The 12,498-nt window shown below is 39.4% G+C and overlaps 2 protein-coding genes across 2 annotated transcripts in view; both read right to left on the bottom strand.

Annotated features, from left to right (window-relative positions):
* Positions 1 to 203: 203 nt before the first annotated feature.
* On the bottom strand, positions 204 to 3,554 carry LOC128298754 (uncharacterized). The gene is made up of 3 exons (XM_053034532.1): positions 3,479 to 3,554; positions 597 to 766; positions 204 to 533 (listed from the first exon to the last, which is right to left on the bottom strand). The coding sequence occupies exons 1-3, from the start codon at positions 3,552 to 3,554 to the stop codon at positions 204 to 206; spliced, it is 576 nt and encodes a 191-aa protein (XP_052890492.1).
* Positions 3,555 to 8,138: 4,584 nt separating this feature from the next.
* Positions 8,139 to 12,498, bottom strand: part of LOC128310015 (serum response factor homolog) — a 123,740-nt gene continuing 119,380 nt past the window's right edge. The window contains exons 3-4 of the mRNA XM_053046546.1: positions 8,678 to 9,266; positions 8,139 to 8,602 (exon numbers count right to left, since the gene is read on the bottom strand). Coding sequence (XP_052902506.1) covers positions 8,373 to 8,602; positions 8,678 to 9,266 — 819 coding nt within the window. The 3' untranslated portion in view covers positions 8,139 to 8,372. The remainder of the gene's footprint in view (positions 8,603 to 8,677; positions 9,267 to 12,498) is intronic.

Here is a 12,498-nt window from a genome sequence, read left to right as displayed (position 1 = left end):
AACACAGACAACAAAACTATATATACTTAAATATATATATATACATGCAAACACAAACCTTTAACGACCGCAACAAGGATGGGCACGGAGTGAAGTGAACGTGAAATTGAAAATAAGAGAACACAAAGAACGGAAACTATATAAAAGAAAACAAAAAATGAAAAACTTAATAAATGTATGTTTAATAAAAAATCAACTGCCTACTAGTGGTGAGACTTTTTCCTATACTGATTCATCTTCATCCGCATGTTTGTCAGATGCCCGATGCTAAGATCCGATCCGCGCCTTCGCCGATCATGCTGCTCCTGCCGTTCAAGATCCTCGTCATCCGTTTCCGACGCCGATCTTCTGCCATTTCCACCCGGGGGAGCGGATCGTTCCACACCCGAATCGTCTCCATCGTGTTCTGTCGTACGTGTTCCGTCCGCTGAACGGTCATCTTCGCCTTCTTCCGGGATCGTACTGGCATCGTTTTCTGTCGCATCTAAGCTAGTCTTGTCGAAGGTGGTTTTCTGAGAGCGATTTGCTAGAAACTGACATTTTTTTGTTTTATTAACACTCATGGTACCTAGAGTTCTACTGTGCGTGAGTGTTACCTGTTGTCTACGAGATTCGGCTGTGGCCAGTTTTTCCTCTAAATCTTCTATGCTCGGCGTGGAACCGGATTGTTCCTCGAGACGCTTTAACCGACGCGGTGGATGTTTTTTTATTAAGCTTTCCGGGTTTTCTGTGTCACCGAGAGGAATTTCAAATGCTTCTGGGCGAGCTGCAAAAAATGCAATTTTCATGAATCGTTCATCATTCATGAATTGAGTATACGTAATAATTTTTTTAAAACAAAGTTTGAATTGGATAGATAACACTTTAAGAGTAATAGTAAAATCACTCTTTATTTTATTTAATTCATATTATGACGGCAATGCCGTATTTTCTGGTGCCCCGAGTGAGGAACGAACTCACGACCTTAAGATTATCACTAAAATTATCACCTCGAGTAAAATCACTCTAACGATGAAGAAATTGTTTTTGTTATGTTCGTACTATGGAACAATACTAGTGTATTCGCAGAACTGATTTAACCCTCTCAGGCATAGGCTCAATATAATGTGGATGTCATTGGCCTCAAATGAGTGGAGAGATAATGAAGGATATGAATGCTATAATTATAAGATTTATGAGTGTCACCGACTCTTAAAGGTTGGTAATGCCAATAAAATGACACCGGACAATCTGAAATCGAAAGACGGGATAAGGCTCAGCAGAAAAGGGAGCGATGGTATTAATATGCAATTAGTGATTAACGTTTGTAATTGAATGAGTAAGTGTAGAATAAGTGCCTTTACCGAAATTGTGTCATTTACGCATTGATCAATTGCAGCATTGATGACCTATAACAAAAATGTCTAACTTATGTGTAATTAATTGGTCTAGGAATTATTAATGAATAGTTAATTTTTGTTTTATTTATAATTTCCCATATGATGGATTACGAAGAATGCGATTACAGTAAATTAATAATCACTCGCATATCAGTTTGTTGAAAGATCCCTACCCCTCGTTCAGTTTTCGGTCAGAATGATCCTTGATTAAAGGCATGTTCTTAATTCAACGGGGATCGTCAAATGTTTGGCTTTGTTTGTTTGCTGGCTTGTTTGGGGAAATTTCCCATTTCCTCCTTTCATATTCGATTGTTGGATTTCACTATTCCATTCTTTTGAATCCCTCCCTCCGCACTACAACAACCCCCTCCCCATTCTAAATTATTCCTCCTAGGCTAGAATTTAACTATACTTTGTTTAACCGTTATTGCCAAACAATTAGACGATATTAAATAAAGAAGGAAGATCGTTGGTATCCTGTGATTATCTTGACTCAAGACAACAACAAGTAGCGAGATGAACGTAAAATTGCTTGTAAAATTGTTTGAAAGATAAAATTCCATTAAATAGATAAAGTAGCTAAACTATATGATAAAACAAATGGAGCATCGAGCACACGAATATCACGAATATCAATATATTCGAATAATATCGAATAGGTAATGAAATGGATCGCAATTCGGCATTCAACAATTTTACCATCTGTGCATGTTTTCTTACCACAAATTTCTTATTGAATTTGATTTACTACCCTCTAAGCTAAACACATACAACTCAACCAATACGGCTGCTTCATTTGGAATTAGAAACTTTAGATAAGAACGTGTTGCTTACGAACTCGACGTCGTTATCAACGGCAACTGGTGCAGATATTTTTTTTGGTAGAGGGCACTGTTGTACGGCTACTGTTGTATTTATTTGCGATTTCAAATAGCATAGGCTTAGGGAGCTTCAAAAAGTCTAGGTGCCATCTAAAACGACATGCAAAGTCCAGGATGATCTATTGAAAACAAGATGAAATTAGACCATTAAGGACCAAAGCAACAATTTAAAGTTGCATACTATGTAATGATCTTGTTGTTTCTAAGTTTACAAAGATTCTACAAACACTTCCATCCCTTAACTAAGCAATTATTTCTAAGGCTTGTCTCTGTTAATGTCTCTATTATCTTAAATATATTTTCTTCCAGTTTTAATATAGGAGGTTTTGTGCAGTTGGTGATAGGGATTAAGATAAGGATTGGATAAAGAGTAAGAGTAAGGGATACTACGGATAAGGAGAATTTAAGTTGTGCCAGTTATTGAAGGTAACTCAAACCTTTAAACCTCGGGTGCATTACACCAACCCGCACTATGAAATGATATTCTATTATTATTCTATTGCACCTAGCAGTAGTCCTACCATACCTGTCACCACGTCGTATAGGTTTCTTGGGTAACCTAGGTGCTCGAGCTAGTAACTATCATGGTCCTGAGCATCTACTTGGTTTGAGTATCGCTTAGTCTGCCCCTGATTACTCTCTCTTCTACAACTTAAATGAATTACATTTTATAAACACTATCCATGTTTCAATGGAGAACACAGTTCAATAAATCTCCCAGGACGCAAACAATTAACTCTCCTTCCGTGTTAATTAGTATTTTTGTAACACAAAGCAGGATCGCGCAAATCGTTATCAATTTTTCACAATTGTAAAAAGTAGTAAAGATTAATACAGAGTCAAAGAGAAATGATGAAAAGTGATACGAATTTTAAAACAACTCAAACCCAGAACATGCACTACTGTATTGGTACACGATGTAAACAATTCACTGCGGCATACTGCGAATTCATAAAACTTCTGTCACTCAGGCATTGTCTTTCGTTTAGTCTAAAGAAACGTGTGGATACAAGATAGTATCAAATATTATGACTTGAAGTACACTTGCATTGCAATAGCACTGTATGTACCAATCAAGAAACTATAAATTTATAGCATAACCGTTAAATAATTCGGACACTACACAGTTCAAATATTAATCGTTTCACAATACTGCTCGAGGTAACTATTCGAAGAAACTATAAATTCAACTAACACTTGAGGTCCCATTACACTTACGGTAGACAAGTTTGGAGATGGTTGAGATACCTTCACCGGCTACCGGTACAGCTGCATTCGATGGTCCACATCCCATTATGATAAACTTCCGATGAACATAACACTACATCCGCTCATTGTTCGGCATGTCCAGTGTGTATTCTACCGATCACGGCTGTTACTACTGGGCCATCATGTGAATCAGTCGTTTACTAGGACCGAATAAACGCGAGTCCTTTCCGTGTGCCAGCCACCGTTCAACTGGACGCGGGTCAGATTCGATGCTTAGTTAGAAATCTAGAAAAAAACCGAGCTAGAACTCGTGAAATGGTTTGGGGTCGTGGTCGTGAACATTAATTCCCATAGAAAACGGAGGTCCATGGTTCCGTGTGTGCGTGTGTCTGTCATGGGTACGTTCCACGAGCGAAAGCGTTGTAACCATGTAATTATCGGGCAATCGAAATCTACACCTTTTGCCTTACTTTCCCGTCAATACATGGGCTGGCTAGGGCCAACTTTTCACGTCGATGTGGTGGTAAGGGCCGGAATGTACTTGGAACTGTGCGGATTGTATTGTTTGATTTGATTTGTGACCGTTGGTTTCTTCACCCTTGTGATTTTGGTAATGTTTGGGTGATTCCTGATGGGGGGAAGTATTGTACATTTTTATGCTCTTGTACTGGAAACTACCAAAAAGCCAAATTTCCGTAAGAATGTATTTCGCTTTGACTAACTATTACAGAAAGGTACTAGTGAGCGAAACAGTTTATTGTTGTTCAGGTAATCGCTGACTTGTAGAGGTGAAGGCTAAACGGTGTTTCATTACTTGTGGACGGAAAGGTTAATCTTTGTACGATTGCGTTATTACACACCTGCTTGTTCTTTAGATTTCTACGCATTGCTCAACTACGTTTCAGAAGATATAAATTTAAGGTTTTTGTAATAATATATTGAATAATGATTTACAGTCAGTTGAATGTTTTGCTCCATGGATCCTATTTACTTTTCAGTTTTCATCCCGTCACAATAAAGGTCACAAGTTTATTAAAATTCTATCCCGAAGGTCAAATGTTACACAGTTCAGGGCTAGATGGTTGTTGCTTTGGCGTGGGTGGCATTTATATATCATTTTTTCTTTAAGGAACCTGTTGAGCAGCTAGGAAAGAGAAACGTAGGAAAGCACTGGACGCAAACCGTCTATTTATTGATTTCAACTACTTAACCTTCATTTTTGGAAGGATGTATGTCGAAAGATTTAATTGCATTGATAAGTTAAGCTTTTCTAATCGAATTTTAGACTACAAGGGTCTTGGTCATTTTTTTGTTTATACAACCATTTCGATAAGAAAATTTAGTGGAATAATAAAATCTGCGTGGCAAACGAGTTAAATAACAATATTCTTATTATGTTTTATAATTTCTTTCAATTGTCTCACCGTTTGTCCATAAGAAAAATAATGCAGAATTCCTAAAAGTTAAAACTATTTATAAATATTTTGCGTTAAGTTCAGTTAAATTAGTATTATGCAAAAGAAACTAAATAAGTATTTATGCTTGTTTTCTGTGATTCGTTTTTGTTTCAATACAATTACTGTTTCAACGTAAAGCAAATTTAATTTTTTCATTTTTTATAAAACTTATGTGTCTAGAGGCGACAACTCATTCGTTCTTTATTCTTCGTTTTACACCGGTACAGCCCTCAGATCGGTATGTTGAGAATGGCACCAAACAAAAATCGATAGACCAGCGATTACCACCGAAGTGACACAAAGGCTATCCACCATCCCTCTCCGCAATATGTGATTGTACTCGGTGTGCTCTTTTGAAATGCGATTGCTTCAAGCATGCATTCGAGTTATCACCCCTAAAAGGTGTTTGGCTGTGTAAAAAAATAGAGGAACAAAATGTGAGTCCATTGACATGAATTTAGCTCTCCTTCCTGTTTGCGGGTAACATGTACGCGTTGCATCATTATTGATGTACGTGGAAAAGGGATCGATTAAATGGGTACTACGTAGCACCACTGACACGATATTGTCCTTTCCAGATTAATTCGTATGAACGGATATGAATCGGCTTTTCCTGGTGTGAACCATCATTTCCTGCATGCGTGAGTATGCTATTGTGCGTAGCAGTAAAACCCCGGTCAGTACCTTGGGTACCTTGGAAAGGAAATGGTTTTGTGCGGTTCGAGGTAAACAATTTTATCGGCCGACAGGTTTGTGACCACAAGTTGGAAATGCTTTGGATGAAATTATTGAATACACGGTTGTCATTTACGAAGAAACAGATAAGAAATGAGGAATTACATTCCTTATTTCAAGATTAAGTAATTTAGTTTTAGTGCATATCGAAAAAAAACTTTGGGTACTTTGTACTCATTATCATGCGGTACTACCTGAAAGGACCGAAACAAATCGCTCACACTGTGCTACACCGCACGGTCACATAGTACACCGCCACAAAGCAAGCAAACGAAGCGGTAATAAACGCAAAATTAATCAATTCCAATCACGATAATTACTCGTCAGCTCACGAAACTGCCACCCCTGATTTACCGACGGAAGCACACAAATCTACACGGTCAAGATGGCGATTTGAATTTCGATTAGAAGCGTTATCGTTCGGGAAGGTGAACAGGGCGAAGCGAAAATTGTCGCCATCACCGAAAAAGGACCTCGTAACCAAGTACGGGCGAGCGCGCAATAGTTATTCTGTGCTCGCCGCCGTGAAAATATTCCGCCACATTGACGACGAAATTGCATTTTTATGCTTTTAATTCTTTGATCGATCCAGCAACACGGTCCAGACAACTAAGTGGACAGAATTAGTATGAGTGGATGGTACATTTGTATGCTACCCGTGATGTTGTGTGCTTCAATACCTATCGATTCTTTAATTACCGCTGCTGTTTATTTTTCGGAGTCACATCCTGCCCATGATTCAAACAATTGCACGAAACGAACCATGCCTATTATACTTTAAGTTTTTAACTTTTTTTTTTGTTTTATTAAACATTTCTCATATCAAAAGAAAATGAAGGGTACAAACGTAAGAATTAAAACGGGACAAACATTTGAGTGGCGAAGCTACTAGAACCTCGAAAGCTCACAAAGTAATGATTAACTAACCTGTACTCTTAAAGCTAACAATAAGTTAAACATTCAAGCTCGTTTTAGCGTCGATTGTTTTTTGATCGTTATGCAAGCAGTTAGAAAGAAACCCCTTAAACATTCACAAAGTCCGACAATACACAAACACAAATGCGTCGTAGTTGGTGTATGTACTGGTTGAATCCGGCTTTTAATATCCTCTGGTGAAATGAAAAACATATGCAAAATTATCAAACTTTTCGAAATAATATTGGATTAAAACTGAAAAACGTACAACTAACCAACAATACTACAGACGCAACCAGGCGTTTGTGATATGTTGGTTTCCTGCCTAAAAATGCGATACGGTTTTTTTATGATCCGGGTAGGTGGTAAAATAAGTCTAGTAAGCCAGAAATGGCTGGCATGATCTAGTAGGTCGTTACGCCAAGAAAAGAGAGAGTTTCGTTATTTAAGAACCATTAGAAATGCATGTGTTCCATTCTATTTTGGTAACATCAACATTTATCCTTTTTAAGAATACGGCCGTTCCCTAATAATAAAAACATTAGGCCGTTTTGAGTTCATTTGTTTGTTTGTGGTTTCGTTAAACAATTTAGTTTGTTTTGTTGATGCAAAAAATTACACTGGTAGGGAGGTAGTGTTCTTCATCTTTCACAAAATCAACGTTATTTTCAACCCTTATGATTCTGTATTCAGAAAGAGCATCATAAAGAAAAAATCTGTCAAAACTAGATTGTGATGTATTTCTAATTTAGAAACATAGAAGTTTCGCTTATGAAATTACAAGACAATCGATGCATCATTAGGATGAAATGAGTAAGACAATTATAATGAAACACGTTTTGTATGAACAAAACTAGTGCATTTGCAAGAAGTGCCATTTACACTTAAAATTCCATTTATATCAAATTGAAGAAAAAAAAAACAAATCTTCATAATGATTTTACTTTAGTCAATAAAAATATAGAAGAAAGTTTTTTTTTTATAAAACACACAATTAAAAAAATGCCAAGACTGACTGAAGTCTAGTAAGCCTGATACGGCAACTAATACCTAGTAGGTCGTTACGCCAAGAACTGAAAAAAGGCAGAGGAAACAAATGCAGACAGTCCCCGAAATAAGCCCTTCCTCTTATACACGGATTCGGAGATACGTGGTTTTTGAAAATTTGACAGCTGAGCTAGTTTATAGCACAAAATTTAAGCAAAAAGGTGAAAATTTGGTCGAAAATACTATTCTGTAGCATATAAAACAATTGGTTTTGGAGCGGCCCGGTGGCATGATGGTAGCGGAGCCGGTCTTCACACGAGCGGACCGGACCAAAATCCCATCCAGACCAATCCCCCGTAGCAAGGATTGACTATCTGGCTTACGTGGTAAAAATAAGTCGATACGGTCAGGCCGTTCTAACGAAACCAAAAAGAAAAAAAAACAATTGGTTTTAACTTATTTCAAGGTATTGTTTCTAAAAACCACCTGATTCGCTGAATTAATTATGTACAAAGCCGAAAGTCGACTCTGTGACTTTGAAACATAAACGAAATTGTACCAGGATTCGACTTACGATGAAATACGAGATACGCGGATTTTTCCTGGGTAAAGCGTATCTCAGGGACTGTCTGAATATGAACTTTATCAATTCCAAAACAATTATCAAAAATAAAAAAAATAGATAATTGAAATAATTGGAAACAAAATATTTTGCACACGTTAATATTTCCTGTACGCAAATCGGCTTGGTGCTTTTTCTGGGCATTTATGTGTGGTTGGGCGATTGGTTTTTGTTCCGTAGTGATGGGCTAATCGAGCACTTCAGTCTTAATGGTAGAAACGGCGGATTGGTTCCGTCGCGATGAAGACGAACTTCCGATTCGCGCTGAAGTCACAGGAACAGATGAATTGGATGACGTGGAGGACGTCGAGTTGGCACTCGAAGATTTTTGCTGCCCGTTAGACGAGTTTGATGTTTTGGATGTCGTTTTACCAGGCATTAGTGGCAGTGGTATGGTGACGTATTGCTGTGTTCCACCTAGAATAAAAAAGGTATCATCGGTTATTATTGGTGTGAGATTCGATGTATATGTACGGGATTGGAATAGTGTACCTTCGCTGTGCAGTTGTATTTGTCCCGATTGCAGCAGATTGATTAGCATATCCTGTGGTAAGGTGCTCAGTGCAGAGGCCGGATAGATAATGCTGCTCGTTATCTGAGACGCACTGGTAGTTACCGGTGCGATGTTTGTTGATGTTGTTGGGGCGGCGGCACCGGATGTTGACGGTGATATTACTGATGCTGCTTCCTGTTTTATCTTCACCGTAGTGGATTTAGCTTTTCCAGACTTTGGTTGCGGTTTCTGCTGCTGTAACTGCTGGTGGCGATTTTGAATTTGCTGTTGGAGTGCTTCCTGCTGTTGCTGAATTTGCTGCTGGATTGCATTAATCGTTGCCGCATTAGCAGACAGCACATTCGTAGATGTTGCTCCGGCACTGGTGGATGTTACTGTGCCTCCCAAATTTTGCGATGCTGCACTTCTGGTTGAGGGTTTTTCACTCAAACTGCATGCCTGATGATGATTATTGCTACTACTGGCATTGCCTTTATTGCTAATATTAACGCTAGGACCCGCAGGGGGCGATTCCGGCGGCGAATAATCGTCTGATTCACTACCGGACGACATCGGTGACCGATCATCCTGCAATGAGGTAAAGAAAGGTAAGAGGAAAAATGTCAGTAACGTCAAGTTGACTTATTGGCAATTTGTTTCGACACGGCTTGTCAGGTGTGACATACGACAAATGGCGTATCAAAGTTGGTAAAAAATGGCATGCGCAACATGAACCATAGAGACATACACACACACTCACAGACACATTTATACATACATAAGAAACATATTTAAAACTACCATCCTTCTATGTACCGTAAAAGTGCAATAGCAGCAGATATTACACAATCTGTAACAAAAACGGATTAACAGGCAGGGAATGGAGATAAATCGTTTATGACCAAAAGAAAAGATCGGGTTGCGTCTGAGCAGTGAAATGCATTCCGTCCTATGATGCAGTGGAAGGAATGGCACGGAGGAGTTGAAGGTACCGCGAGTTAGATGAAACGATTGATGGACGGATGCACAATGTGTTTGGGTTCGACGATACGACGGCTTCTAGGCGCTGAAAGATTCATACCTATTTAGTGCTGAAATGTAATAACTTAGAAAGTATGGGTAGAGATATTTTTCTTAATTATAAGGAAAATCGTAGAAAAGTTGACCGACGTACATTGTTAACGGTTATATTTCAAACATTTGTATGTAGAAAGAACTGTTAAAGTAGCATGGTAAACAAGTAATTCATGCTAAAATACTAAATGCTTCGCAAGTAACGAACCACGTGGAATGTGCGCACATAGACGAACTTCAAAGTTTGTTTCTGTTTTCCTTTTCCCGCTGCCTTCCTCTCTTATCCTCACTGCCCACAAACCGCGTATGGTAAGGTATTTCATTAATAAAATATTCCACCCGAATTTGGCAAACCGTCCCTGCCCGATTGGGAAAGTTCGATAGCTTCTGCTGGGTTGCCTTTTTAAGCCTGCCCTCAATGCGGCAACCCCTACCGATATTCTGTATCTTTCCGCAGGGGTCCGATCACCTGTCGGAATGAAACCACCGTGCACACTTGTTGTCATTTTTCGCCGACGGAGCCGACCAGTCTCCCGGTGCGCTCAGGCTTTCCCTCCCGACCGAGTCCGTACATATCACAATACGAGCTGTGGTGTATTTTATTAATGAAGCGCAAAATTATGACGTGCCGTCGACCGGATGGTACTGGCCGCCGGCAAACGATCTTCGTTCGTAGCTGCCTCATTTTGCCACGAGGAAAGCATTTCTCATGCGGAGCTTTCCGTTCCATCGTGCAGTGTGCCGTTTGTGTGATGTGGATCCATCGCAGACCAACTGACGCACGCTGACAAGTTAGGTGAGCATTGGCAAGCTGATCGGACAAACGAGATATTTTCTATTTTTATGCATGACAACGGCGCTCCTTTTTGGGTCAAACGCGAATACCGCACATCGGAAGCAAACAGTGGAGGAAAAGCACAGTCAATGCAACGAGAAGTGCAATTGTACATTGGCCTTGTAGCAATTTTTTTTACATCGCATTCAGTTTGAACGTATCCCAGGATGCGTTTGTTGACTAATAGCAGCAGAAGTGATGAGATGGTATAATCATGAGGAAAAACTTGACGATACCATAATGTTTAGTGGTAAAGACAAATTACGAATTCAGAAATTTTTCACGATTGCGACAGTCGGAGGGGTGTAGTAGCTTGCTTTCAAGCGCCTGGACCGGGCGTTACCATGATATAAAAAACACATTTTCATGAAAAATAGTTGCAAACAACATTACGTGGAAGGTTAGGGAAACTAACGAAACATAACAATAATTTAAAACAAAACTACATTATGAAACCTACTCCTTTGAACCCAATCCAAATAGTCCCTTGTATCCTCTCCTTCTCCATTATTTGTTATGTGTTGTGTTGTCTTTGTCGATAAATGTTTCATATGTTGCCTGATTTAAGCCGATGAGCTTAAGTTCGCTCTTTGAGAAAAGTACGAAAGCTTCAAATAGTGAGGATCAGGTTGCATCTGTTCAATTCTATTTGTTGCTTGTTTTATTACAATGCCGTTTAGTCGAAACAAAGAGCGAAAAAAACATCGAAAAAAACTTTCCAAGAACCCTATAAAAAACCATAGTACCACAACGGACAACACCTCTTAACAATACAGCAATAGCACCGGATGGGGCGAATCATTGACAGCAATCAAACAACCTGCAATTAACAAAGACCGGAATCATACTCTAGGCCAGTTTTTATGTATGCGTTTTGACGTTTCATGTCCTTTACGAATCTATTCATTATCATACAGCCCGATTCAGGATTGTTCAGGAAGATCCAGTCTGAAGGTCCAAACTATTTTATTCCGTGTAACTGCTCAGACGTGAATGCGTCGTCTAGGTGCCTCAGGTTTTAATTATAAGCAATACGGATTAGCCGTTCCTCTCGAATAAAATAAAAGATTGTATTCAAAAAATTATAGTAAAAAAAGTAATTATTAGTTTTCTAGTTTTTATTAAATAATAATAATTAAACATCTAGTCAAAGTAAATGATTCATAGGCCAAACGTCATACGAGCGAAGGATTAATCATCCTTGTACAGCATAACTTAACTCTTTTTCCATGGGTTCACAATGTGAGCAGCGAGGAAGCTATTTCGACAACATTGTCCCACTTTGATTTTGATCTATCCGCCGATCTATCCATCTAAGCCGGCAAACATTACACGATTGAAACAAAAAAATACCACTCGTACATTATCAAATAAAAAAAACTAGAAGGTATTGATCTAGAAAAAGGACACACAGTCACGTTCGTCCAATAGAGCGCTTTAGCAGGCAATCACACACGCGGTCTAATGAGAACGTTTGTCAACTTCAAGGATCTTTTCGATGTCTTGTCACTGTTCTAGCTCACAGGCACCAACCACTAGCGTTGGCCATGAGCTGGCCTCGGGACACTAATTCCCAACGGTATCATCTCTCGGAGCTGGCGGGGTGCATTTGTTGCAAACGGGAAGAACGTAGTACGTGCACACCTGTTGCATCCGATAGGCGACACATTGCATCGCGTACTGGGCCACGATTTCCCGGCGGTCCCAAAAGTGACACCGGCGGATTGAAAGCATAAATTAATGACACCGCTGAGACAAACAGTGATGCTTCCCTCGCCACGTTCGGACCAGACAGAGTGGACCTGGTGCAATGCATTTGGGAGAGCCAGCGTGTCTGTTGCGGTGGTTCGGATCATAGATTGCGCACAGGGTTGCGCTCGAACACTCAGACAGGGGTGGAATGCTTCGACA

This window comes from Anopheles moucheti, chromosome 2, assembly GCF_943734755.1.
Source record: "Anopheles moucheti chromosome 2, idAnoMoucSN_F20_07, whole genome shotgun sequence".
Taxonomy (NCBI): Eukaryota; Metazoa; Arthropoda; class Insecta; order Diptera; family Culicidae; genus Anopheles; species Anopheles moucheti.
The sequence above is the reverse complement of the archived record's forward strand: the minus strand, read 5'-3'. Positions and strand labels throughout refer to the sequence as shown.

What these genes read in the sequence shown, in the direction of transcription:
- LOC128298754 (XM_053034532.1), bottom strand. Translation starts at nt 3,554, where the DNA reads ATGGGATGTGGACCATCGAATGCAGCTGTACCGGTAGCCGGTGAAGGT. An exon ending in CATCTCCAAACTTGTCTACC is followed by an intron (nt 767 to 3,478) that starts GTAAGTGTAATG and finishes CATTTTTTGCAG; the next exon opens with CTCGCCCAGAAGCATTTGAA. An exon ending in CCGAATCTCGTAGACAACAG is followed by an intron (nt 534 to 596) that starts GTAACACTCACG and finishes AAAAAATGTCAG; the next exon opens with TTTCTAGCAAATCGCTCTCA.